Source organism: Sturnira hondurensis, unplaced genomic scaffold (assembly GCF_014824575.4).
Source record: "Sturnira hondurensis isolate 20B ecotype Veracruz unplaced genomic scaffold, ASM1482457v3 Scaffold0004136, whole genome shotgun sequence".
Lineage (NCBI taxonomy): Eukaryota > Metazoa > Chordata > Mammalia > Chiroptera > Phyllostomidae > Sturnira > Sturnira hondurensis.
In genome coordinates this window covers 21954098-21981252 of record NW_028076767.1, presented here as the reverse complement: position 1 = coordinate 21981252, position 27155 = coordinate 21954098, and the positions used below count along the sequence as shown (strand labels likewise).

The 27155-nt window shown below is 49.6% G+C and overlaps 3 protein-coding genes across 15 annotated transcripts in view; 1 reads left to right on the top strand and 2 right to left on the bottom strand.

The window, feature by feature from the left end:
* Positions 1-13162, top strand: part of SAMHD1 (SAM and HD domain containing deoxynucleoside triphosphate triphosphohydrolase 1) — a 49816-nt gene extending 36654 nt beyond the window's left edge. For both annotated transcript variants that reach the window (XM_037044006.1, XM_037044005.1), the window contains 5 exons: positions 2783-2925; positions 3793-3888; positions 8638-8742; positions 9311-9448; positions 12863-13162. In XM_037044006.1, the coding sequence (XP_036899901.1) occupies positions 2783-2925; positions 3793-3888; positions 8638-8742; positions 9311-9448; positions 12863-12970 (590 nt within the window). In that variant the 3' untranslated portion in view covers positions 12971-13162. The remainder of the gene's footprint in view (positions 1-2782; positions 2926-3792; positions 3889-8637; positions 8743-9310; positions 9449-12862) is intronic.
* LOC118985447 (60S ribosomal protein L17-like) lies at positions 6881-7592 on the bottom strand. Its single transcript, XM_037044020.1, has one exon. It carries the CDS (start codon positions 7472-7474, stop codon positions 6932-6934), a length of 543 nt encoding a protein of 180 aa, XP_036899915.1. The 5' UTR covers positions 7475-7592; the 3' UTR covers positions 6881-6931.
* Positions 13163-15481: 2319 nt separating the features above from the next.
* Positions 15482-25327, bottom strand: TLDC2 (TBC/LysM-associated domain containing 2). Of its 12 annotated transcripts, none has more exons than XM_037044007.1 (9): positions 25128-25327; positions 23699-24015; positions 23496-23587; positions 22466-22602; positions 22101-22256; positions 21286-21438; positions 20992-21138; positions 17070-17143; positions 15482-16153 (listed from the first exon to the last, which is right to left on the bottom strand). In XM_037044007.1, exons 2-9 carry the CDS (start codon positions 23755-23757, stop codon positions 16018-16020), a joined length of 954 nt encoding a protein of 317 aa, XP_036899902.1. In that variant the 5' UTR covers positions 23758-24015; positions 25128-25327; the 3' UTR covers positions 15482-16017. The 12 variants fall into 12 exon arrangements, with proteins under 12 accessions (XP_036899902.1, XP_036899906.1, XP_036899905.1 ...); XM_037044011.1 differs by having other exon boundaries at positions 20992-21087; XM_037044010.1 differs by having other exon boundaries at positions 20992-21118; positions 21287-21438.
* Positions 25328-27155: the final 1828 nt, after the last annotated feature.

Sequence of the window (27155 nt, the reverse complement as noted above, 5' to 3'; positions counted from 1 at the left end):
CCACTTCCGTCATTTGAGACTAGGATAATCTCATTCTTCTTGCATTTTATTCCTGGCAGTCATATAATCCATATTGTCCTTAACTACATGACCTTGAATAGGACCATGTGAGCCTTCATTACCTTTCCTGCTTTTCCAAAAGGCAATGCACCTTCTCTTTATTTTAAAATCTCTACTCACTTTGCCCTGGCTGGTGTAGCTCAGTGGATTGAGGGTGGGCTTGCAAACCAAAGGATCGTGGTTCGATTCCCAGTCAGGGCACATGCCTGGGTTGCGGGCCAGTCCCAGCAGGGGACACAAGGGAGGCAACCGCACCTTGATATTTCTCTCTTCTCCTTCCCGTCCCCTCTAAAGATAAATAAAATCCTTAAAAACAAATAAATAAATATTAAATCTCTACCTATTTTTTAACTTTTTAGAATGATTTTCCACATTTTTATAGTGAACACCTGTATACTCACTACCTAAATCTAGCATTTACTGAACTTGCTTTATCTGTCACTTAGCATTTCTATGTCCATCTATGAATTTAATTTTAAAGTAAATTGCTATTTTCAGTACACTTTAATCTTTTGGCATGCTGACTCACTACACTTCACTAGTTATGGACTTTTCCTTTTGATGTAAAATTTACATGCAATTTATATTAACATATAAATCTGAAGTGTACATCTCCTACATTTTGAGAGGTGCAGGACATGGAACACTGTCTTCCGAGAGAGCTGCCTCATGCCCCTTCCCCGAGAGCTCCTGCCCTACCTCACCCCTGGAAGCCATCACTGTCTTTTCTAGACTTTCCTGTAATTGGGACCATGCAGTGTTAACTCTTCCATATCAAGCTGTTTCACTCAGATTTATCCGTTTGAGAGTCATCCATACTGTATTCCCTTTTATTTGCTGAGTAATAGCCCATCATATGAATGTGCCACAGTTTGTTTATCTGGTCTCCGCTTTCTGAATTCTTATTTCTGGTGAATGCCTCAGCGTATCTGGATGTGGCTAGTTTAAGCATTGCAGATGTTAAGACCACTGTCTTAGGTAACCATTTTCTTACCTTGGTCTTTATTCCTCAGTATTCCTAAGCAGTAGGTGGGCCTTCCCCCTTTTCTCCCTTCTCCTGCAAGTTCCCCACCCTCACAACTCTTAAATTAAATTGAAATCATAGAATGTTAAATTTAAAAGGACCTTGGAGATCATCTACTTAGAACTTCTTTTTTTAAGTATTTTTTTGTTTAAGATTTTATTTATTTTCAGAGATTGGGGAAGCAAGGGAAACATCAATAGGTCACCTCTTGCCTGCCCCCAAGTGGGGACCTGGCCCCAGCCATGTGCCCTGACTGGGACTGGAACCAGTGACCCTTTGGTTCGCAAGCCAGTGTTCAAGCCACTGAACAGCTACCAGCCAGGGCTTTTTTTTTTAAGAGTTTGTTTAAAACAAAAGACATTTTAATAACACTCATTTTCTCAAATATTAATAATGGATATTGTCAAGGAATGCTAATGAGTGCTAACCCATTGGTTGAAAACTTATTAGAAAAATCTTACAGTCTCAAATATCACCCTATAGATTATTTAATTACAAGGGGAAAATACCTTTATAGGGGAGAAAGCTGAGATTTAATGCCTGCACCAGTGGCCGGAGCTGAACGTAACCAATAATGGTGACAGAGCTCATAGGTGCCTCCTGATGTGATGCATTGAGCCCGGCACATTCCTAATTCCGTGTCCTTGACAACCGTGTGTAACCTGAATCTAATGGTGAAGAAACAACTGCACAAGTTCAAAGTGTGGGGCACTTTACAGAAGGATCGCCTGAACTTTTCCCAAATGTCCACATCATGAAAAATGAGAAGCCAGGGGAATTATTCTAGTTCTAGATTAAAGGAGACTAGAAAACATGGCCACTAGTGTCATCCATGGCACTGATTGGTTTGTCCGCCCAGCAACAAAAATCCGTAAGTTACATTATTGGAACAGTTGAGCAAATGTGGATATATACTGTAATTTTGATATTTGCATGTCAGCGTTAAGGTTTTTGGCAGGATTATAGTTATATGGGAGAGTGTTCTGCATCTCGGGAGACATGTGCTGACGTATTTGGGAGTGCAGGGTCTTGGTGTCTGTGCTTTTCAGATGTTTCCTTCAAAAAGTGTGTGCACGTGCGCACACATGGAGACAGTGCGCATGTGTGGGGGAAAGGTTAACAGGTGGTGAATTTAGGGGAAGGATATTTTATTTTTGAAGTTGTTTGAAATAAAAAGTTGGAGGAAAAACAAACTACCTCCTACTGTCATCATGGAATAGAACTTTAAAATGAGATATTCGCATCACTCCGCTTTAACAGTTACCAATACATAAGAATTTTGCGTCATCCCTCACTCCCATGATACGCTGGACCATTTTGAAGCAGTTATCAGACATAATTTTGTAATTCCTTAAGTATCATTCTTCTTAAACAGAACAAAACAACAATAAATTAATATACCCCTGCAAACCCTCCAGTCATCAACTCTGGTTCAGTCTTGTTTCATATCTGCCCTTCCCCGCTGATCAGATTACCTTGAAGCAAATCCAAGACGTTGACGAGAGTGTTTTTACAAAGGGCTTAGCACTTCAATCTTAAAAAACTTCTGTTCACAGTGTGGTCATCATAGTGTGTCTACACTTGTGAACTGCTTGGAATCCCTTCAGAGGAAGGGGAATCCCTACAGCAAGGTCTGAGTCTATAAATCTTGCATAATTTTTCAATTTGAATGTAACTGAAATTTCATCAAATTGGCAGATAACATTTTTCTGGAGATTTTATACTCTACTGATCCCCAATTGGATGCAGCACGAGAGATTTTAAGGAAAATTGAATGCCGTAATCTGTACAAGTACGTGGGTCAGGTTCTGCTAAGTGGAGAGAACCAGAAACTTGAAAGGGTAAGTTGAGTTGTCCAGCATCTTCTGGGAGGGACAGATCCTCTGTCCTCCACCAAGAATACTGTTAACCTGCCACAATTCCATGGTTCTGCTCTAAGCGCTGTACATGTATTCTCCTTTCATCTCATTTCCATGGTTACAGTGTTCTTAGGTCCATCCTGTACATAGAAAGAACTGAGGCTCGGGAAGGGGTTAAATTACATGCCTGTGGAAGCCCAGGTAGAGCCAGGATTCAAAGCCACATCCCACTTACTGTCAAATTAAGATATTTGCATGAGCTTCATTGAAACCCTAAGGACCTGCTGCTCCTTGACTTCTTTCACAGTTTATCAGGTTATCCCAGAGGGCAAATGCTTGTATTTTTTAGTTTATGTGTCTGTTTTCCTCTCCTTCTTACTGAAGATTTTACTCTTCTGCCAGCAAGTGAGTAACGCAGGCCATGCTGATAACCATACCCTGCATTTGGTGCCTCCTTGGGTTACACTTTATTTCCTCTTGTTTACGAATAGGCTGATGCCACATTTTTTTAAATGTGGAAGTTCTGTTATGAAAATCACTCTATTGTGATTCGATGAAAGGGTGGTGTAGGCACATTTCTCCTGTTTCCTGCATGACCCAAACTAGTGGGTACTTAGACACCAAGCGGCCTTGCCTAGCACCATCCTGTAATACACTGTTTTCTGTTAGCTTCATTAGAGATGGGAGATCGCGACCGAAAGAAGGAGGGTATGGGACTGTGCCGTCCAGTCACTAGCCACTGGTCACCTGGGGCTAAAGCGCCATTTGCAGAGAGAGAACCTCTTCATGGCACAGATACTTACTAGTGACGAACTGGAGTTCTAACCCGAGGAGTCTTGACTTTTCTAGAAAGACTATAAAAATCTCCCGAAAGAGATCGCTGATGCCAAACCTGACGAAATGAAGCCAGAAGCCGAACTGAAGGCCGAAGACATCATCGTGGATGTAAGTAGTTCACCCGATAATACACTAAGTAAAGAATTTTTTAAAGAATAAATCCCCCCATGATGCATGATAGAAAATATAGAAAGATAGAAGAAAGAAAAGAATCAGGGTCCTACTCCTTCGAAATCTTGGGACTCCGCTATATGTATTTTTTATAAGGCTGTCATTTGTTATTTTCTTGTTGACGCATCTTTGAGTGAAGGGCAGTCTCTCCATAACCTTCTTTTGCCAAGGGTATCGTGAGTGAGCTGTCCCTGGACCCACTCTCTATTCACCTGGCTGCGTATCAATGCGCCTCAGATTTTCAGAGTCGGCTGCAGTTTTCTCTTTCATTCGTGAGGTTCTGCCCCAGAATAAAGGGATCTCGCATTCTGACTTCCTGAGACTAAAAGACTTCACTCTCCAGAATGTTTTCCTGGCTCTTTGTGTCTGCCCTGGGGGGAGGGGAATGATGACGACTCCATCACTCTCAACTCAGTACAGTACCACTAGTCATGTCCCGCCTCCCTTTTGGGTTTTTTCGCAAAATATAATTGCCTAGTGCAGGGGGGGTGGGTGGGCGGTGTCCAACCTTTTGCCATCTCTGGGCTACCCTGGAAGAAGAAGAGTTATTTTGGGCCCCCCATTAAATACCCAAACACTGACAAAAACTGATGAGCAAAAACAGAGGTTTAAAGTAAATTTACGATTTTGTATTGGACCACCATTCACAGCTATCCTGGGCCCCTTGCAGCCCAAGGGCTGTGGGTTGGACACCCCAGGTAATGGATAGGGTCACAGGTTCCTGAAGAGTCCTTACACAGGAGAGCATGATGTACCCATGGCCAGTAGACATTAAAAGAATAACCTGCCTCCTGGCTGGTGTAGCTCAGTGGATTGAGCTCAGGCCTGCGAACCAGATGATCGAGGTTCAATTCCCAGTCAGGGCACATGCCTGGGTTGCAGGCCAGTTCCCAGCAGGGGGCGCATGAGAGGCAACCATACATTGATATTTCTCTCCCTCTCTCCTTCCCTTCCCCTCTAAAGACAAATAAATAAAATCTTAAAAAAAAAGAATAACCTGCCTTTTAACCTAAAGGCAAATTGATACAGTAATGAAAGATTTTTTTGCTATCAGACTCATAAGAACAAAAATTGTATAAGACTTTGTGATAATAAAGGCATATGAAAATGAGACTGTAACTTGTTATTAGAAACCAAACTAGCATCACTTTTAAGTAACTCAGCAATTTCATTCTGAGGATTTTTCCAATGGAGACCATCAATTTTGCAAAAAAGTATGAATATATTCATCATGGCATTATTATAGTGTGAAATTAGGAAAAGTGTATATGTCTCTCAATGTGAAATACAGTAGAATAATGCAAATATTAAAAGTTGTTTTTAATAAAATAAAAATGGAAAAATGTTTTTAACAAGGAAAGGTATTTGGAGTAAGTGGAAAAAAGCAGAACATACAGGGTGGTTTTACTTTTATATGTATAACATATACATACGGGGTCGTGGGGAGCGCTGAGCAGTTGCTCCCTCCCAGGTAAAGGGTGCATCGTGCTCACTACAGCCGCCAGCGCAGAGTCAGTAGGCCCCGCAGAATGGGAGGGCTGGCCAAGTACGGCGGACTCCTGCTGTCCTTCGTACACTACAGCTGAATCCCTGGCGTCCACCTTTCTCTCACAGGCTGCTCACAGTAGAGCCACTGGACCTCCCATCTGGTCTTCTTCAGTCACCACTCCCAGGATAAGCTCCCCTTATCATTGGTTCTTTCCTGGACCATCATTGCCACGTTGCTGTGTTTCTGCCCCTTACTTCATTTCCAGTCTCCCCCTCTCCCAAACCTGTCCCTGAAACCCTGTGGCATTTTCACTTGGTAATCAACAAACCCCACTGTGGCATCAGCCTCCTGACCGAATAGTTCTTTGTCTTGGTTGCAGCCTGATCGTCCTCTGAGAACGTGGTTTCCCTGCAGCTCCTTCAGGAAAAGCACATTCCTCGGGGTTAGGGCACCTTCCTGTTCATCAGACCTCGTGTTCCCGAGTACCTCCCACGCCAGGAACCTGTGCAGGGTCCCTGCTTCCCTGACACTGACCCCTCAAACCACTGATGCCCTCTTGTAAGAGTCTTGCTGTCCGCTCCAGTCCCTGCCATTAGCCTCCACAGTCCACGTGGCCGACCAACTCTGATCGCTCCGTGCTCATCCTCGGGGACCTCAGCCAGCGCTCAGCATGTCACACTCTGAACCTTGTCAGCACTCAGAAATACCCGCCCTCTAGAGTCCCTTCTGTCAGCGTTCCTGCTCTGTCCACAGACCCGTTGCTCGTGCGCTTATTCTTGGCTCAGGAGGACCTCCCGTCGATTGTCTCCTCCCTTCCAGCTCGTCCCCAGCCTTCTGGCTTCAGTTCTCTTTCGTCTGACTTAGATTCTGTGTTCTGTTAATCCAGTCATTTTCTGCTGTTGACCTCAACTCCCTTGTCTGTCTTTACATCTATCTAGCAGAAGGCTGATGGACAGTTCATGGTCACCGGCCTTAGCTGGGCCCTCTGAACTTTCGTAGCAGGCTTAGTGCAATTCTCCAGGCTCCGTAATGACTTGCACGCTGCCTTCACTCCTCTCAGACCTCCAAACTCTGCTCCCCAACCCCAGCCCTATCACCCTCAGTGACTAACCCCACCGCACCTCCCATTTCGGAGATAAAACATAGGCCGTGAGGTAGGAACTTCCTCACCCTACGCTATCAAATCAGCAGGCCTGACTCCATCTGCCGCTGTGTTCAGCCTTCCCTCTGGCACGGTGTGGAACGGTCTCACTTCCTATCGAAAGTCATCCTGCCGGTGTTCTAGACCGAGGCTCTCCGCTAGAATGTTCTGGTGATGGGAACGTTCCATGCATATCTGCACTGTCCATTTTGGTCGGCAGTAGCCACACGTGGCTATTGAGCATTTGATAGGTGGCTACTGCAACTGAAGAAGTGAATTTTGTGTTGTTTTTGATGTTCGTGATTTCTTTTTCTGCTTTTACTTTTATTCGTGTTTATTTTACACTAAATTTACTCTCGGGCCATAAGCTTTTGTTTCTTCGGTTTCTTCTGGGATATCATTTTCTTCCGTGCAACTTCCTCTTCCGGTTTGGCTCTTTTCAGTAGGATCAGCTCCGTGTGGCGGGGAGAGCCCTCGTGCGGGCGGAGCTGCCTGTGAGCTCTGCAAGTTCCGTGCTGCATCTCAGGAGCTTTGTTCACCTGGATGTGCTCCATGACCAGAGAGTCTGCCTCTAAACCCTTAAGTTCAGCGTCAGTCTCCGCATTTCTAAGCATGTGCAGCAAAAACTCGGCACTCTCTTTGGGCCACCGACCCTGTGTCCAGCCCCAGTGTTTGGCCTTGGCACACCCACCAGCTCCACCATTATAACGAGGGATTGGCAAGCACTGCTTCTGTAAAGTGACATCTGTCGGGTACTTGGTGGCTTTTCGAATATGCATACCCTTGATGGCCTGGGCAGTTTCACAAGTGTTCTTAAAGCGAACACAGAGATTTGAACCTCCTAATTCTCGTGATTTTGTGGGGTTTTCTGGGTCAAGTGAATAGCGAACCATCTTTAGAGGTCACCTCTGGTTGTGTTGGGGAAGAGGAAGCTGAAGTTAATGATTTGAAATTTAAAAAGCCGTATGTGGCTAGTGGCTACCGTGTTGGGCACTGCAGCCGTGGAGCCACTTGTTCCTGTGGCACCTGGTAGAGTTGACACTCCCCTCTGACTTCCCATCAGCAGGGAAACAGCCTGTCATCAGATGCAGCCGGTAACGAGCTCCCCCCTCTAAGCTGTCTCCTCTCCCCTAACCTTTCCTGGGTACCGTATTTCTCTCTCGTGTTTTCTTTCAGTTTTTTTAAAAAAATACAGTCTCAGTGTGGTTTCTTCTGTATATTCTAGTTATAGAACTCCTGTTCAGCTGGACTCCAGGTGGTTCTCAATAGTGGCTGCTCTGGGGTTTAGTCATAATTTCGAAGTGGTCGTGGGAGGGGGCAAGCCCGCTATTTCCCTGCCCCACCATCTTCACCGGAAGCCTCTCCTGTCTCCTGAACAGCCAAACTTCTAAAAAGTGGTCTTTTGCATTTCTTATTTACTTGCGAACCGTTTCTCCTGTTGCCGTCACTGCACAAGAACTGTTCTTACCGAGATCACCAATGACTCCAGTGTTTCTAAACCCAGCAGACAGTTGCAGCCCGCTCTGCCCTGGAGCTGTTCTTCTGCCTGGAATTCTCTTCTTTCCTTCCCAGGCCTGGTTAATTCCTGCTCGTTTAGTAATTTACCGGTCATCCCCCAGGAGCTCCAGACCACTAGGTTCCCTGGTTACAAAGGTTCATGGCACCATTTGCTTTATCTCGGTGGCTGTTACAACACGTGGTTAAATGATTACTTAGATAATTGTTTGTCGAACCTCAGTCTAGGCCCTATGGTCTGTGGTGGGGCTGGGATCAGATTGAGTTTCCTTACTGTATCTCTAGTGCTTACCACGGTGTCTGTTATGTGGTAGGTATTGACTATATATCCTACTAATATTGAAAGTGCAAATCTCATATTTCAAGACCAGATCCCTGTGCGCCATGGACCATTTTTGTTCCGCTATAAGCCCATTTACTGGTGCTCTTCTGAACCTTCAGAGAGCTTCGCTCTATTTCTCGTGATGGTCCCACAACCCAGAATTCTGTTCTCATTGTTACTGAATATGTAAGCGATCATTTATTTCTTGCTTTTATTGAGGTTGTCGACATGGACTATGGAATGAAAGACAAGAACCCCATGGATAATGTTCACTTCTATTCTAAGACGGACTACAGCCACGCCAAAAAAATTACTAAAAATCAGGTAACTACTAAGATTAAAAGAAAAACAAAACAAAAAAAACCACTGTAGTGGCATGTGGCAGATCTTATAGTGCGTTTGCATTTTACATGCAGGCGGGGTCCTAGAGTCAATTCATATGGTAAAAAACATAGAATAAGCTTATTTTTTAAATGAAAGTGCACCTGATTTTACATAAACCAGATCACCTTAACAGCCAGCTTTCCCTGTCTGCGGAACCTAAATAAAAGCACTGTCTTTAGTTTGAAGGCTGTGTTCTAAGTCTCTGGGTAAGGGAGCGTTACATGGTTGAAGTCATGCTGGTTCAACATGCTTGTTTGCCTGTCTTTAGCAGTCTACATACAATTCCATAATATAAACCTTTAGTCTTTTATTAAGTGAACGTACAATTATAGGGCATTTTGCAAGATGGAGACTACCATGAATTCTTTTCTTTGGCTTATAATCAGGGCAAAATAACAAAGTTATGTGGTACTTTTAATACAACATCAAGAATGGAACTAAGGAACAACTGATCTCTCTTTCCCGTGTGAGCTCCAGGTGACAATGAAATCTTGTCTCCTTTGAAAAGGTCTCACACTTTTTGCCAGACATCTTTGCAGAGCAGCACGTCCGATTGTACTGTAAGAAGACGGATCAAAAGAGCCTGCATGCCGCACAACAGCACTTCATAAAATGGTGCCAAGACAGACATTTCCCCAAGCCAAAGGTGGGTGGCTTATCATTCACTTACTTTGCAAAAGCGTTACTATTTAAGTAAAGACCAAAAGAGATCCTTACCTCCCTCTGAAAAATTCTCACTTAAATTATAGTCATTCGGCCCCAGCTAGTGTGGGTCAGTGGATTGAGCGCCAGCCTGCAAACCCAAGGGTTGTGGGTTCGATTCCCACTCAGGTCACATGCCTGGGTTGTGGGCCAGGTCCTCAGTAGGGAGCTTCAGAGAGGCAATCACACACTAATATTCCCCCTCCCCCTCAAAATAAATAAATAAATAAAATTTTAAATTATAGCCATTTGGTTATGGTCTTGAAAAATTTTTTATTCACTTTAAGCTTTTCTTTTTTTTTATAAGATTTTGTTTATTTATCTTTAGAGGGGAAGGGAAGGAGAGAGGGAGAGAAATACCAATGTATGGTTGCCTCTGCCGAGGACACACAATGTATCATGTGTCCCCTGCTGGGAACTGGCCTTGCAACCTGCAACCCAGGCATGTGCCCTGACTGGGAATTGAACCTCCATCCTCTGGTTCTGAGGCCCGCGCTCAATCCACTGAGCTACACCAGCCAGGGCTTTAAGCTTTTCTTTTAAAATGCCTGAATCTATGCAAAGCAGGGTTTTCTTCCTCCACCGGTTGTGAGTGGATACCCTGTTGGTCACCATTGTCTTAATAATACAAGTTTAAAATGCTGAGCGTGTGAATGGTGCTTTATAATGTTCTCACCAGTTGTTTCATCCAGTCCTTTTAGCAGCTGGGAGGGAGTCAGAGTGTTCTCATCTTCCAGAGAGTCTTACACAGACTGAGGAGTTAACCGACTGAAGTCCACACTCAAACATAACAAATTTCCTATCTTTTTATCTGAAACTCCATGTACTGAAACTTGTACACAATTGACATCCTCTAGAAGGAGAGAGTGGAGAGGAAGTGAAGCCAAGCCATGGTTGCCAATCTGTAGAGAACGCTGTTCAAATTACCTTTCATTGATGTGCACATAGTAGGTGCCCGGCACAGAGAAAGTGACCAGTCAGTGTTTGTTGACCGGATGCATGGAATTAGCAGGCAGGTGGGAAACGGCACTTTGCTTCCTGGTCTAGGACTCCCTCTCACAACCTCACAGCTGCCTTTTCCCTCTACACGTTGGACCCTACAGGAGGTAAAAACCAAAAGGTCAGACATGAAAGAGTAGCTCAGTACATTAGTTCTTTGTCCAGCGCCAGGCGGAGTGGTCCAGGTGAGTTCAGTCAACGCTCAGAGTTGGGAGAACAGACAGAAATGCCTCCTGAAGGAGGGGGCATCCTACAGGATCCAGACGGCCAGTCGTGTTCGGGTGAGGGGCGGAGAAAGGTGGGCACGCCTGGCGGTGGGAGCAACACAAAGGCGTGGAAGTGGAGCAGGCTGAGTGTGTCTGGGAGGACCAGGAAGAGACCTGCCGACGAGTAGACAATTCTTACTTTTGAGTCGGGAGAAGTGAAGTGGGAAGACTGAACTAGATTGTGGAGAACCTTGGGTGATCGGCTAACAAAGGAAATTTCTTTTCTTATGGACGGTCGGGAGGGAATCATCAAGAGTGTCCAAGGCTTACTGTGTGGCTGTCGTCGTTATTTACTTCTGTGTTGGTCTTGTCTTCAGTGCTGTAGCACCCAGGGAGACGAAGTCACTGACTAGGGAAGAAAACTCTAGGGCAGATGGATTGGAACTTGGAGAGCCTGGAAGCCGAGAGGCAAGAGACTGTTGAAGTTCAGCCCTTGTGGCAATAACTGCCTTAACTCTAGATACAGTCGCTCATTGAATGAGCCCCTTTGCCTGGCCCTGGGTTGGGTACCGGGGGTGGAACAGCATTTGAGGCAGACATAGTCCCCACAGATCTCACTCCAGCTGGGGGGACAGACACACGAGTAAGTCATGAGTACAGTGACGTGGTGAGTGCTTTGGGGTGGGGGCGGCATGTTCAGAGTCTTTGAGGACATAAAGGAGGAGCTTTTAAACCAGGGTTGGTTGGTTGGAAAAAGCTAAAGAAGGATTTAGAAGCTGAGGCCCGAAGGGTGGGTGAGAAGTGGGGAAGGGGAGGCCCGAAGATGAGAGAGAGCATGGTGCAGTTAGGGGGGGGGTCTTGGGCCATGTGCCAAGTCCTGGAATCCCTGAGCAGGGGGAGCCACTGAAGTGTCTTCAGCAGGAGAAGGACATGCATGTTCAGGTCCCTGTATTTATAAACTTCACTGGAGTTGACATTAGAACAGTAGCAGTAAGGGCATTTGGTAGATACAGAGATGGATTTGAAGGCAAATAGTGTTGGCTTTGAAGTAGGCGGATCTTCCAAATATGAGTATCCTGGCATTGGGCCGCTGCTTTCTCTAACTCTTATCAAGTCAGATCCAGTGTACTGCAGATGAAGAAATTTTAATATAGGGGCCAATATACAAAAGTTTTGGCAGAACTAAATGAGTAAACAGAAAGGCTGAGACAATAGCAGGGACCTGCAACCACCTCTAGGGTGGGAGGTGGGAGCCCGGGTGCTGAGGTCGCCTGCAGAAGCTGGGGCCACAGAGGGGTCACGGCCGCTGCTGCCTGAGCCAGAGAGAGGGTCAGGGGAGGGAGAGCAGTGCCCCGGCTTCTGTGCCCTCCTCTTTCCTGGTCTCCCACTAGTGTCTCCCCCGGGAAGACCCCGCTGGGAGCCAGCAGGTCCGGAGCCGGCGAATGGAGTTCACGAGAGCAGCTCGAGTTCCACAGAGTGGAGCAGAGGAAGGAAAGGTGGCGGGTGGGTCTGAGAGCACGTGGGCCAGCGAGCGCAGTGCTGTGCCCCAGACCCCACGTTCCTAGTTCAGTAAAGGCTCTCAAGGGTCCTGCACCCTCATGTGACCTAGAAGAACCCGTTCACAGCAGTGCGGGAGAGAGTCAGTTATTCAAGTGCGTGGCGTCTGGCACTCTCTGTCATAGTGTCACTTCGCTCTGAGGCCATCCTCATGTTGGCTGGAGTCTCTGCTGATGGGCCAAAGGTAGAGCTTTGCAGAGAAAAGTCCAGGTTCTGCAGGGACATACTGCCCTTCCCCTTTCTCTGCCAGCGTGTAGAGCAGGCCCAGGTGTTGTGGAGGGGACCAGGCAAGGCAGAAGCAGGGATCCAGTGAAGCCCCTTGTTCTGGAGAAACGGAACACAGTTTTCATTCTGTGAAGACGTGGGAGGGGAGAGGGCCGTGGGCCCGGGCGGCGGGCTGCTTCTCACCTGCTGAGGGCTGCGGTGTCTGCCATCTGACCCAAGCACAGGACACGTGTATAATCTGGGGCTCCCCCAGAGGGAGTAGGACGAGAAACAGTAAAGCTGTGCCACGATCTGTGTACCCGACACTTGCCCTGAAGCCATGAAAACCGGCTTTTCTCTGTTGCTAGTCTTTCTTTTTCTCTCCTTGACAGGAAGGCGATGTCGGGACACCTCTACACCTGGGGAATTCCCCGCAGGTACCTCACAACCGAGGAGACCGAGCCCGGGCCAGGCTGAAATTCCCGGGTGACTCTGCGTAAACGCCTGTGGTCACTTGTTTACGGAAATCCCTCACTGCCGCACAATTAATTAATTGAGGGAATTTAATCCGGACTTACACAAATTTAGTGACAACGGGTGCTTTTTATTTTATACTTTGAATGTATACCTATGCTGAACCTAAGCAATTTTTATTCAAAGAAACGAAAAGGTATTAGGCACAGCTTGCTATATATGCTATGAAAAACATTACCTCGCCTATTTTTAGTATTAATTAAAGCTTTTCTCTTTTACTGGTCTATATTTTCTTAGCATAACAATTCTTTTATATACTCTGAACTTTTGTGACATGACTGTTTTTTAAAAAACAAAATTGGAAACGGTACGAGGGCACACACTGGAATTCGAAGTTGGGATCGTCACGAACAGCGACAGTTACAAAGAACAGCGACAGTTACAAAGCGCACACAGAGTCCCGGCCCCGCAGCGGCCGAGGCACCGCCCTGAGGCCGGCTCACCTTCGGGACAGCTCACCTTCGGGACCGAACCGGATGGAAACTGTAGCGAAGGACACCCACGCCCCCTCCCTCTTCTAGCCCAGTCGGGGTGGACAGTAGGAGGTGAGAGCCAGGAGCAGGCTCCAGCTCTTTGGTGAGAAGCCTTATTAAGCTACTGAAAATATCTGAGGGCTTTGGCCTCTGCACTGGGACATAAAACACCTTTTAGGCGACCTTACCCTCAGTGGCAAAGGGATCCCCCAAACCAGGCTGTTCTCTGGGTGGGCTGTGGCTCCAGACCCAGGCGGTTTCCTTCTCTCCCGAACACTCACTGCCCAGCCCGGAGAAAGAGGCTCCCTCCGACCTGCTCCCTGTGCTCTCCTGTGAGTCCTCACAGGACCCTCCTCAGGGCTGCCAGGGCCTTTTAGGGTTTCAGAGCAAAGACTGAGCTGCCCGTGCTGAGAGGAGTGACTACCCAGCGAGTTCCAGGTTCCCCTTTGTCAATGGACTTCTATACCTCGGCGGTGGAGTGGACACCCCTGCGGCTGGGCCGCGCTCCTGTGCAGAGCGTCTGCCCCCCACCCCACACCACTTCTACAGCGTTCCAGTTCTACAGCGTTCACCCAGCGTTCCAGTTCTACAGCGTTCACCCAGGGCCAAGTCCGAGTTAGAGCCAAAGCCGGCCGAGGCCAGAGGGCCCCGAAGATGCGCAGCAATGAGGGCTGTGAGGAACGGGGGTGTGAGCTCCTAACCTATGTGTGCTCGGGTGCTCCCCGGGGCGGGCGGGAGTGGGGAGCCCGCCCGGCTCTGGGCAAGAGTAAGTAGAGGAAGGGAGGAACTCAGACCCCAGGCTGGCGGATTGTCCTGACTCGGGAGTGCTGCCCCAGCCCTCTGTGCAAGCAGGCTCTGCTCTGTGGTCACCGGGGTGAAATGGAGTTGGGATGTCTGCCCTTCGGTATGGGCTTCACCCCCTCCATCCGTCAGTAGGCAATCAAGGGTTTAGGAGAATCGCAAAACCCCTCTGCCACTCCCAGGGTGATGCCGTGTTGGTGGGGACGTGTTCACGTGGGGGCTCCGGACGCACAGGTGAGGTCAGCTGTGATTACTGGGGCACATCTCTTTCGGCCAGAAGGCCTCTGAAACATTCACCTGGGAGAACTGTTGGCCTCAGACTTCACGTACCCAGACCAACCGGTGAGAATGTCCTGTTGTAATGTTTCTCTGCTGAGATTGTTTTATTTCTGTGACCCCTCCCTTGAAATCATTGTGGTTTACTTTGTAATTGTGTGGTCCCTGTACTGTATCACTGTGCTGAGAAACAACGTGAATCCTTTGGTCTAAGGCAGCTGCACTTTATGCTATTTACAACTGTTTGGATGATAAGAACTATGTGTCATTTACAAGGTTAAATTTATCTTCAGAAACATCTTCACTGTTGGTATAAAAATGGTATAAAAATGGAGACTTTAACAGCTTGGTATCTGGAGCAACCGTGTGTTATCACCTTGAAACTGTAAAAAGAACTGGGTTGAAGTAACTGGTTACCTAATTTGAGTGAGGGGAATATCTGCAATAAAGCTTCATAATATATCCATTTTGTTACCAAAGGCGTCTTCCTTAATGACTGTCTCACGCTGCGGGCCCGGTTTTGACCCTTTTGTGCCAAGGAAATGGGTCTAGAAACCCACCCAGAGAGTTCTCAGTACCTCGGTGCTCTGTTGGGTCTGTGAGAGAGGGGATGGTATTTAACAGGTCCTGTCTTACTTGGGTTTTCTCATTCAATAATGGCGAGCAAATAGCATAATAAAGAACGTTTGCCGTCTGGCAGGAGGTCGGTACAAGCGTGGGAAGGGATACGGACTTTCCTTAGTTTTCTGAGCTCCTGCTGTGCCCCGGACATAGCCTCCCAGAGTTTTAACCTCCTGAGGTTCCCACCTGCAGAGTTTTCGCTTCTTCATCAACTGTGCATGTTACTTATTTGCCCCTTTCATGTCTTCCTCGTGCGAGTGCCTGGCACACTGGTGGCAGCAGCAAGTGGCAGAAAAGCCTTCGTTGTTCTGGAAAAAGAATGACACGACTAGAGTCTTTATTTGCTTTGCTGGTTGAGCCCAGGTGTCTCAGGCTTGACCAGAGTCTTTCAGTTAAAAATAATTTCCCAAACATACAGAGTAGAATTCCATTTTTGTACCATATACATCTATCTCTCCATGGAAGCTTCTGGAAGGATATACATGAAAATGTTAGTATTTTGCAAGGCAGTTAAATTTTAGGCAACTTTAATATTTTTTTATGTATTCTGTTGTTTTCTACACTGAACATGTATCAGTTGTGTGGTTTTTTCTGAGGAACTCCGCACTGTTCAGGTGAGTAAACATCGTTCCCTCCTTTAGTGGCCTCTCCAGGAGAAAGAGCTCTTGCCCCATGCCTGTCCCCGGGCCACCGGGGGCTGGCCCACAGCCACAGTCAGCCACGGGGACACCTCACCATCTGTGTTTGGGATGCAGGGGCTGCCCTGTGTGAGGAGGCCTAGGCGGCATCCGTGAGCAGGTCCGAGCGCCTGCTGCCTCTGGAAGCTTCCCTCCACGGCACCCTCAGCTCAGAACCCAGGCCTCCAGGTCCTTAATGCAGAACTGTTCCCGCCGGGCCAGCACCTCGTTGTTGAAGGTCGCACAGGGATGGCTTCCCCCATGGTACAAGTCTCCGTCCAACCACAGCCCAAACTGGCCACTACAGGGAAGAGGAAAGTGTCAGCCCGGCTCTCTCCCGGGTGCCAGGACCCTTTAGATCCACACCAGCAGCACCAGGGCCACAGCCTGTGTCTCAATGTCCCTTACACTGATTGATCCTGAGTTGTTGGGGGCCCCACACATTGTTCCCCCCAGGGTTTAGAGCATTTTGTTACAGTTCATTGATTTTAATAAATGTATACAATGGTGCAACCCTCACCATTTGTGAATGTAAACCATTTGGAATGTATTTGAGATGGCAAGGCTCCACCAAAGGAGTGAACGTCACAGGCGTGGACTCTGAGCCCAGAACAATACTTTGAGAGAGCATCGCTTTAATTCCTTCATCCGACAGCAAAGCTGGGTCGGAGCTGGAAGGGAGTTACTGCAAGTCAGCAAAGGCAGGTGTGTTCTGGGCCCAGCTGCCTCTCCATGGAGGCTGTTCCGGTGGCTGGGCGAGCAAAGACCTTGCTTGGAACCGATCGAACAGGGCCGCCATCGTTACCATCGGGGGAAGATTGATTCTGCCTGAATTTGCAGGTCACTCCTTTTCTTCGGGACCCACTCCACCTCCCACCCCACAACACACACACTCAGGCGGGGTCCCTGGGCAGGCTCCACTGATTCCAGGATCATGGTGCTGAGGAGCAAATTTGAGGCTAGCCTCACCCAGCCATGTGGAAGGTTCTTTCCAAAGTTACACAAATTCAGACTAAACTGTCACCGACTGTGAGCACTGGGAGGGAGAGCCCGTGGCATCCTTTCCCCTTAGTGTTGACTTGGGGGCGTGGGGGGCATAGAGGGAGCTGCTGAAGGAAGAGGCCTGAAAGGTAACTATCAGCCTCCCTGTTTTATCTGGGGCAGAAGGAATCAGAGCACAGGGCACCCCGAGACTCAGGAAGGACTGAGGCACGCACCTGCCACTGCCCATCATCAGTGAGTCCACGTCTCCTTTCACAAAGAAAGAGTTGCTTCCCGTCCACTTAAAGACCTGGCATGATGGGAAAAGGACCTGGTTACTGTCCTGCAGTTTCACTCCACACCACTGGGTGGCAGTATTGTGAAGGGAATGGGACATCCAGGCCCCAAGTCAGCTGGGGGCTCCTGGTTCTTGAGGTTTCTTGCCAGTCTCTGGAGTTCACCACCCCTTATCCCCACCCACCCCTGCCAACTCCCCTGCCCTTGCTCTCCAGACTAAGTCACCTCAGCCCGTCTGTTCTGGGGGTAGAACAGAACCTGCTGGGGCTTCCTGCTTCCAAAGCTGGAAAGAGGGGGAAAGTCCAGCTCGGGCAGGGGTGAACTTTCAAGAATCAGCTTGGGCCCTGATTCTCCCAACAAACTGTCCTCTCATCTCTCACTGGAAGCAATACCAAGCCTGCCCATCCCCCAGTGCCGCCTCACCTGGTTCCTCAGCAAGTCGTGCGGGTCCCACCCCAAAGAGACCCCCTAACGACCACTACCGAAGTGCCATCCATCTCCGTTCACTCTTGCCCACCCATGCACACTAAGTCACTTCCTGCTGGACCACATCTTCCACTCTCTCGCCCCCACACTGCAACCTGAGTGATCTATCAATTCAGAATCAAGACGGATATTAACGTCCCTCTGCCGGAAGCCCTCCAGCGGCTTCTCACTGCAATCGGAATAAAATCCAACTCCTCTCTCTCTGATCTCTTCCCTCCTGACTGCGCTTCATCGGCACTGGCTTTCCTGTCCCCGGGACACCCAGAGCTGCTTTTTTCTTAGGACCTGCACCCCCACTGATCCCTCTGCCTGTGTGCTCTTCTTGCAGACCTGCAAATGGCCCAGTTCTCCTCTTTCAGCCCACATGTCATCCCAGAAAAATTTCCTGGGCCAAACTACCTAAGTAGCCCTTCCTCCAAGACCCTTTTTCCTTTCTGGCTGAGATGGCCTAGTTCCTGTGCCACAGTGTCATGGCCTGTCCCCCCACATGCAACCTCGATGTGGACTGTCTTTTCCCGCATCAGTATTCCTGAGATGTGGTACTGATATTTGTTCAATGAATAAATTATTCAAAAGTCAATTTAACGAATAAAAACATTTCTACAGGGCTGCAAAAACATAGTATATTATTGCCTATAATTAGTTGCAAAAAAATGCTGTGAACAGCTAAAGGGTTTTTAAGCAAAAAAAAAAAAAAAAAAAAAAAGACTAATAAAAGATAAGGATGGACTCCGAAGAGATGAGAAAATATTAACAAGTGACCACGAGAAGACAGAGCCTTTCATGTCCTCCTCTACTTTCATCAAGGAACGTGACCTTCAGACTTGAAGGAGTAGGATAAACATTGCTACAGAACAAATTAAGACCAAGTTCATGGAGCTGCTTGGTGTAGTGACCAAGGCACTGCTGCAAATTCTTGAGGAACACAGGCAAGTGCCAGAAGATCAAAGACAGGAGAGATCAGCCAATTTCTGAAAAGGTGAGATTCCATAACAATAGGCTAGCGAGACAGACAAGAAGCCCCTGAAAAAAAAAAACATGTTTCTTTTTTTTTTTTTTAGCATTTGGCACCAGGCACTGTTTTAGGTCATGGGTAGAATGGTGGCCATAACAGATAAAAACGCCTGCCTCGTAAGACTCCCATTCTAGTTAGAGGAGGCAAATCTGTAAATAAAATAATTAGTATGTTAGGGAATGGCAAATGCCTGGGAGAAAAAGGGCAGGAGGGCCAGGAGGGGTGGAGTGTTATGCGGTGAAGTCAGGTGGTCAGGGCGGGCCTCCCTGAGAGGGTGGCCACTGAGCAGAGCGTCGAAGGACGAGAGAACTGAGCTCCCTGGAGATGCAATGGGGGGCACCCCAGGCACAGCTCCCTGCGCAAAGGCCCTGAGGCAGGAGCAGGTTTAGGGACCAGCTCAGAGGCCAGTGTGGCTAGCGCCGAGTGAGGCAAGGGAAAGTAGCGAGAAACAACAACAGAGAGAGGCCAAAAGATGGAGGCGCTTGGAGGTTCTTGTAAAGATTTTGGCTTTCCTCCGAGGGAGAGAGGAAGCCATTGGCAGCATGGAGCCGAGGAGTGATGTGCTTTGACTTACCTTTTAGAGGGATCACTTCATCTACTGTGATGCCTGAAGGCGGAAACGTGCGGAGGCAAGAGCAAGAGCACAGACAAGTAATGACGGTGGTTTGACCCAGGCTGACGACAGGGATGTGGGGGGAAGGGGTGGGTGCCGCACGTGGATGGAGAAGGCAGGGCAGTCAGGGGTCATGGACAGCTCAGGGGTGGGTGTCAAAGAAAGATGTCAAGAAGGAGTCCAGAAGTTTGGCCTCAGCAGCAGGAAAGATGGGGGTGCCCATTCACTTTGTTGGGGAAGATGGCAGGAGGAGCTATCTTATGGAGGGGAAAGTCAGCTCCGGACACATGAGGTTTGCAATACCGTGTTTGAGACGCCGGGCAGTGGTTGGGTATGTGGGAGTTTGCAGCCCAGGCAGAGAGGCCCTCAGCACATGGGTGGTACAGAAGACTGTGAGAATGCACAAGACCTTGAAGGGAAAGCGGGTAGTCAGAAGACGAGAATCCAAAATGGAGCTCTAGGACATTGTGACAAGCAAAGGATTCTGCCAAAGAGTTACCAGTTCAGTAAGAGGAAAATTCTACAACTTTAGATTTCTAGCATGTGAGCGCTAGAAGGCAAGGGGGTGACTAGCATCCAGCATGGGTTTACTATGAACAGCTGACCCTTTTCCTCTTTGCTGATAAGGTTCCTGGGGTAGTGGAGGGAGGCAATGCAATGGGTGCAGGTGTCTGCCTGGAGCAAGGCAGCCACAGCTCCTGAGACCTCATCGCCATGAGGCCAGACGCTTGTGTTGTTGGGTGTGTCTGTGGGTGTCTTGTTCTGTGCATTGGAGAGGCGCTTTCCAATCACAAGCCAAAGTATCCAGAACTGTGTATTCCTCATTCCATTGTGTCCCTTTGCCTTCCTTTCTGCTCTTTCCCTCTGGTAAACCAGCTTGGCAAAGCCCCAGTCAGGGATGAACCTCCCCTCCTCTCCCCCCAGTGCCGGAGCCCAGAGACTGGACGTCACCAAGGAAGGTGCACACCAAAGTGACCAGCTTGCTTTCACATTCGCTCTCAAACCTCCAACAACATGGCCTGGCTGGCCTTCATTTCCTCTCATTTTCTCCCTTTCCACTCCCGCGATCTCTATCTGATGATGCCTTTTCCCGCCTGAACCTTCACATGCTCTCCTCCATCTCAGTCACAGCAGTGACCTTACCCCGTCGTTCATACGAGAGCTGAAGCCATTGGACACATCTGCCACCTGCACCCACGGACCTCACCTTCCTGCCCCTGCACCCACGGACCTCACCTGGCCCAATCTTGCCTTCCCAGCCTGTATCTGGTGAGCAACAAACCTCTCCTCTCAGAGCCAGTAAGAGTTTGCCGAGGGCCTGCTGGGCATTTTTTTTTACCCTCACCCAAGGATAAACTTACTGATTTTAGTGAGAGGGGAAGAGAGGGAGGAAGGAGGAGGAATGTCGATGTGAGAGAGAAACATCAATCGGTTGCCTCTCGTATGCACCCCAACTGGGGACCAAACCTGCAACCTGGACATGTGCCCTGAATGGGAACCAAACCCTCAACCTTTTGGTTTACGGGACAGCACTCCAATCAACTGACTCACATGGGCCAGGGCGAGCATTTTTTTTAAAAAACAAAGATAGGCCAAGGGGGCTGTTTGCTTCCACTGCCCTCCTGCCTTCCCTCCGTGGAAAGATGAAGGACACAAGACACCCCAGGGGTGGAGCTGGGGACCACTGGGGCCCTGGGATCTTTGTCCTGCCACGGACCCACCCCCCGCCGCAAGGTCAGAACATCACCTTCAGCTGCGGGGAGAAGGAGAAGAGGAACGTCTCTCCAGTGCCGTAGAAGCCTCTGCTGAGTCGAAACTCTGAGGAGGAGAAGGCCCCAAACATCTGGGGAGCAGAGGAGCGTGCAGTTTGCAGCGGGAAGAACTTGGTAGTCCTCTGGAAACCCCCCTGTCCAGGGTTGGTAAGACAGGCTCACCCTAGGGGGGCAGCCGGGGATCCCAGGGCGAAGTCAGAGGGCGGAGAGACCCCCCCGTGCACCTGTCAGCACACATCTCTCCCCTTTGCACTCCCCGCCCAGCTCACCTGCCCGTCCTGGTCCTTCAGCGCCAGCAGCACCGGCCCACTGTGGCCCTCCATCTGCCTGTACAGGCTCCGCAGACTGAAGCCGTCCCTCGCTGTGCAGAAGGCCAGACTCCAGGAGCGTCCAGTGACGCTCGGGGGGAGGTGGAGGCTGAGCTGAGGACGGGTGTGGCGGTGAGTGGGGGATCCTCCCAGCCCCCTTGCTCTGTACACTTGGGGTCCCGGGGCACTCACACAGACGGGGCACTTTGTAGGTTGCCCAGGAGTTCCCTGTTTCCGGGGGACTTTCACACCTGACAGAAGTAGCCCTCAGAGAGAGGGCTTCTATTGGGGTAAAGAAACTGAGGCTCAGGGAGGTGAATGACTTGCCTGAAGCCCCCATGGGGAGCAAGTGGCAGAGTCAGGATTTAAACCCCACGTCAGGTCTCTCTCAGGACTCTCTCCCCTTGGTCACCCTGGGCCCTAGTGGCCAGAGAACAGATGAGACCCTGATCCTTCTAATCCCCCCAACCCTCATCCTCCTACCCCTGCTCCAACTTGGGCTTCAGTTCCCAAAGGCTGGTTCTACTTAAAAATCAGCTTATTTCAGTATAACCTAACCTCCTGGCCCAGCGAAGAGGGTGATGCTGGTATTACTGGAGCGTTTGACAAGTGGGAAAGGAAAGCCCACTGGAGAAACAACTTGCCCACGGTGACACAGGGAAGCGGGCTCAGAGCAGGAGTGATCCCAGGTGGCCTTGACCCTGGCTGGGAGGAGGGCAGGAGGGCGGGACTCTCAGTCTCAGGGCTGAAATCCTGTGCCATTGACCGGGCCGAACCTGCCTCATCTCCAGGGCTCCCAGAACCTGGCTGGCTTCCTCCAGCTGGGGCTCCACAGGGTCCTCAGGAGCCTGGGCTGAGGCTGCCTCCTTCTCCTCTTCCTCTCCCTCTTCCTCACCCTCCTCCCCAGATGGAGTGTCCTCCACCTGGCTGGGCTGTGAAGACACAAAGAGGCCTGGCAGGTCCAGGGACAGGAGACAGCAGCTCCCATGTCTCCCGGACCTGAGAGCCTCAGCACCCCCCTCAGGCCCCCGTGACCAGCCCATCCAGAGGAGTCTGGGGAGGGTCCCCCACAGACAAGACCCAGCCCTGCCTCCAGCCAGCTTCCTCCCTGGTGCGGGCTAGCTCAAAGTTAGAATCCCACACGCCCATCAGATGTGGCCATGGGCCCTGTGGTTTGTCTGCCTGTTTGCTCCGGATCCAGGTGGGTGCCAGGGACCCAGTTCTCAGCTTGGGGGCAGGAGAGGGGGGCAGGTGACAGCCCAGCTCTGCATGCTGCACTTGTGTAAGACTGTGCATGAAATAATGGCAATGACAAGAACAATGGTAATAACCAGAGTGGCTGACACGGATCGTCACACCCTGGACCAGGCCTGTGTGAAGTGTTTGCAGTGTGCGTTCTCTCTGAGTTTCCCCAGGAATCCCAAGAATGTGCTTCTTATTATCCTGATTTTATAAAGGAAAAAAATGAGCCCCCATGGCTTCCCTGTCAGCCAGTGAAACAATCATGTATGTAGTTGTAGGTGAAGCGTGTGCAGGTTTGTGTAAAATGTGCACTCGTCCGTGTGAATGCGTGTGTTGACTTAAACTAGAGTTGTGTAGGCACATCCATGTGAGAAGGTGTTGAGTGTAGCTGTGTGTTTGCCTCTCAATGTGTTTGTGAGTGTGAGTTGGGATTGTGTAAATATATGGGTGTGAGTCAGTGGGCGTGTGTGCTAGTGCGTTCATTCATTCTTTCATCTGAGCTTCCTGTCTGCACCAGTGTGTGAGCATGCGCATGTGTGTGTGCAAGCACAGTGCCTCCAGGGCTTTTCACAGGTGGGAGGGACCTCTCGGACGAGAGATGAACGTCATTTTCCCTTCCCCAGGTTCAGGCCTAATGAGGGGTCCTAGCTGCATGGGGCTTCTGGGCAGAGCTCCACCTGGCACCCACTCTGGGGAGGAAGAAACGAAATGGCAGTCGGTGCTCCCTGAGGCCTCAGGGCCATGGGGCTGCCCGCTAAGTCCTCTGTTCCTGAGTCCGAGCTCCGAACCACAGGCCAGCTGGGGAGGGACTCAGAGGAGGAACATCTCACCTGCCTACATTCATTCCTATCTGGGACCCCACCCTGCCAGAGAGCTGGCCTCCCCCACCGTTTCCTGACCTGACCCCCAGCCCAGGCTGGGCCCCTTACCAGCCGGGTGTACCGCCAGCGAACACCTTTCATTCTCCTGCCTGCATCCATCCTCGGGCAGTGAGGGGCTGCCGTCCTGCGGTCCTGCGGTCCTGCGGTCCTGCCACGGGAGGAAGCACCGCTGGGCAAGGCTTCCAGAGGAAAGGTGAAGTCTGGGGCTCACTTGGCTGGCTCCACGCCCACCCAGCTGCCCTCGCTCTCACCTGTCACTCCCAGCTGGAGTTGTCCTGAGTGTGTCTATGTGGTCAGCAACATGAAGCATTCAAGGCCTCACTTGCACGGCAGCCACACACAGGAGATGCTGGGTGTGATTCCCTTCTACCTCCCCGCCCTGCTAGCAGCCTGGCCTAGAGACTCTGCTTCCCTGTATGACTTTGAGTGAGTCCCCTGCACCTCGGTTTCCCCTCATGTAACCCGTTGGACCATGTCATCTCAGAGTCCTCACAGCACCCAGAGCCTGCAAAGCCATCCCTCTCGGAGCCGATGAGTGAAGTGTGACAGAAGCTTGGGAAGGGTCGCCCTAGACCAAAAATCCAATTTTAAAAAAGCAGAAACAAAGACAAACCCCCCTTCATTTTCCTAATTAAAAAAGTGGTACCTCTGTACTGTAGAAAATTTGAGGAATCTAGAACTGAATAAAGAAAAATATAAAAATATTCATAATTCCATCTCTTGGAGAGGAACTCTCAACTCCTGAGAGTATTCTTCTAGTCTTCTATATTTATTTCCAAAATATTTGTGTATACACATTTATAAATAGATCACACCATGTATAGTTTTATAAAGTGCTTTTTTCCATGTAATGAATGAGAATTTCCCAAGGACATGTGATTTTCAGTGGCTGCTTATTATTTTGTCATAGGATGTACATCATTTATTCCTCAAATTCTATTTGCTTCTAATTTTCTATGATCATAAACAAAAATGGTAATAAAATTCCTTATTCATAAATCTGATTAAATCCTTCATGATAAATTTCAAAAGTTGAATGCTGGATGAAAGGACATACGCATAGTTCTTAGCAAATGTTTCCAAAAAGGTCTCCTGGTGCTTAAAGCTGACCCGTGTCCAGGTACCTTTAGGGAATCTCAGGGTACCGTCTCACACCCTCAAAGTACGGATAAGGAAACTGCCACTCAGAAAGTGGAAGGGACTTGCCACAGCCACGTGATAGTGTAACACGGAGGTTAGGAGCATAGACTCTGGAGTCAGGGTGTTCAAATCCTGGTTTTGCCACTTACTGGCTGTGTGTGTGGGGGCAAGTTACTTGACATCTCTGTGCTGAAGTCTTCTCATCTGTAAAATGCCTACCTCGTAGGATTGTTGTAAGAAAAATGCCTCAAGAACTAGGATGCTAAGCCAGTCCTCCATCTTTCTGTCCCCACAGTGCCTGGTGTTTGTTGAGCACAAGACAAATGACCGTGCTTTTGTTACCCAACACCATCTCTCTCTCTCTCTCTCTCTCTCACACACACACACACACACACTGCCTCTTTGAGACATCCAGGGCTTGAATTCCCAACAAGTGGCCACTCAGTCTCCACTTGGGCACCTGTGGGACAGGTAGTCACTGGGCCCCTGGCAGGGCTTAGGAGCTGTGGCGAAAGGCGGAAATCATGGAAATGTACTCACCCTGCCCACCGAAGCTTCTGGCGGCCTCCAGCCTACGCAGCCTGATGGTTTTCTTAGCGTGTCTCCCGGATCTCCCAGAGAGGGAGCCGCTTCCAGAGCTGACCCTGCCCACCTGGTGGTCTGAATGCAGCAGCTTCAGCCCTGTACCCTGGTGTCCCGGCAGGTGGCTGGCACCTCCGTCCTGGCCTAGCTCCAGGCCCTGTTTGGCTCTTATACCTGCCCAGAGGGCGGCGGGCCCTGGCCCTGTGCCCGCTCCGGTTCCACCTGGGGAGGCCCGGCAGTGATTAGCATCAATCAGAAACTCAGATCCCACAAACACACACAAATAAAGCCTGTCACCCTCTGGCCCCCTGGCTCGGCCCCCTCCAGCCCAAAGAGGTGGGGGACACTGAACTCCTGAGCTCTAACATGGAACCCCTCACCTCAGATACCAGGTGCCACCAGGTACCTGACACCTAGGGCTGCCCCTGGAGTTCCCCTTTCTTAGACCAGGTGACAATTCTTCCCTCATTGGCCTGTCCTGACATGAGGTGAGAGTTTGCACAGGAAGCCCAGTGTTTGGCACACAGTAGGCACTCCATCAGTGGGGGTTATTCTCTGCCCCCAGCTCATAGTGGGACTTCCGGGAATGCTATGTTGTTGAATCACAGAACCTCAGAGTTGGAGGGATCCCAGCCAGGCCCAGAGCACATGGCCTCTGCCCCGGGCAGGCTCCCCTGGAACATACCCCGACCAAATGCTCTCCCAGCCTCTGCTGCGCAGGTGAGCCCACTCTCCAGCTCAATGCATCCTCACACAACTGAGGGACCCCCTCTTGCCAGGCTCTGTGGAGAGGACTTGGGTCCCTAGATCCTCTGCCCAATGGCCAGCTGCGCTGGGACAGTGCCCCCTCCAGGAAGGGTGGGAGGCCAAAAAGACTTGTATTATGGGGGAAACAGGCAAGTGAAGGGCCCTGTTGCCACCTCAAACACGGCTGTTGCAATATGTGTTTAAACTGTAAACGGTTCAGGGGGGAAAAAACGGGCCCTCTCTGTTCCCAGGGCCCCACTCCTCACCCTGTTTCTCCCACACACCGTACTGGAACCACTGGGCACTTTGAGAAGCGGTGAGATTTGTCCTCACGTCCAGGAGAACTCAGACTGTGACCTGCCAGGAACACCCGTCACCATGCTTCCCTGACCCAGGGCAGGGTGCCAGAGAGCTGGCCACCCCAGCTCTGCCTAACAGCTGGCTCTTCTTTTTTTAAATCCTCCCCTTAGGACATGTTTATTGGTTTTTAGAGAGAGAGGGAGAGAAACATCAATGTGAGAGAGAAACATCGATCGGTTGCTTATCACACATGCCAGGATCAAACAAAATTCCAGATTTGTGCCCCAACCTGGAATGCCACCTGCGACCTTTTGGTGTCAGGTGACGATGTTCCAACTAAGGGAGCCACCCAGCCAGGGCACAACTTTCTTTCTTTCTTTCTTCTCTGTCCTGCAGTCATTTTCCCCAGGAAACAGTTTAAATGCCCAGTAGAAGGGGAAAAGCTGAAGTGACCCATGGAACATCCACTCCATGGATTATTTCTAAGTATTAAAAGCAACGTTTGCAAAGAGTTTATAAAGGCGTGGGGAAATGCTTCTGCTACCCCATTAAGTGGAAAAAAACAATATAAAATCGTATGTGCAGATGACTTCAGCCATGCAAAACGAACTTGTATGTTGAGAGAATATGACTAGAATCCCCTTAGGACACACCTGGTGTTTGCTGGGCAGACCGGCTTCACTTTGAACCTCAAATGGGTGCACAAATGTCCCAGGAAGTCTGGCTTACCGTCCTCCTCAGAGACCCTCACTCTGTCTCCTCACTCTCAGCTGGTGACTTCCTTCTTCACTGAGAAAATAAAAGCCGTCAGCAGTCACTCCCTCAGCTTCTCCTCCACCTCTCCCGCCTCTCTGTCTGACTTCCCTCCCGGACAAGGGACAAAGGGTTCCTGTGCCTTTCAAAAGTGACTTCCCCATCCCTGGATCCATCTGCATCCCC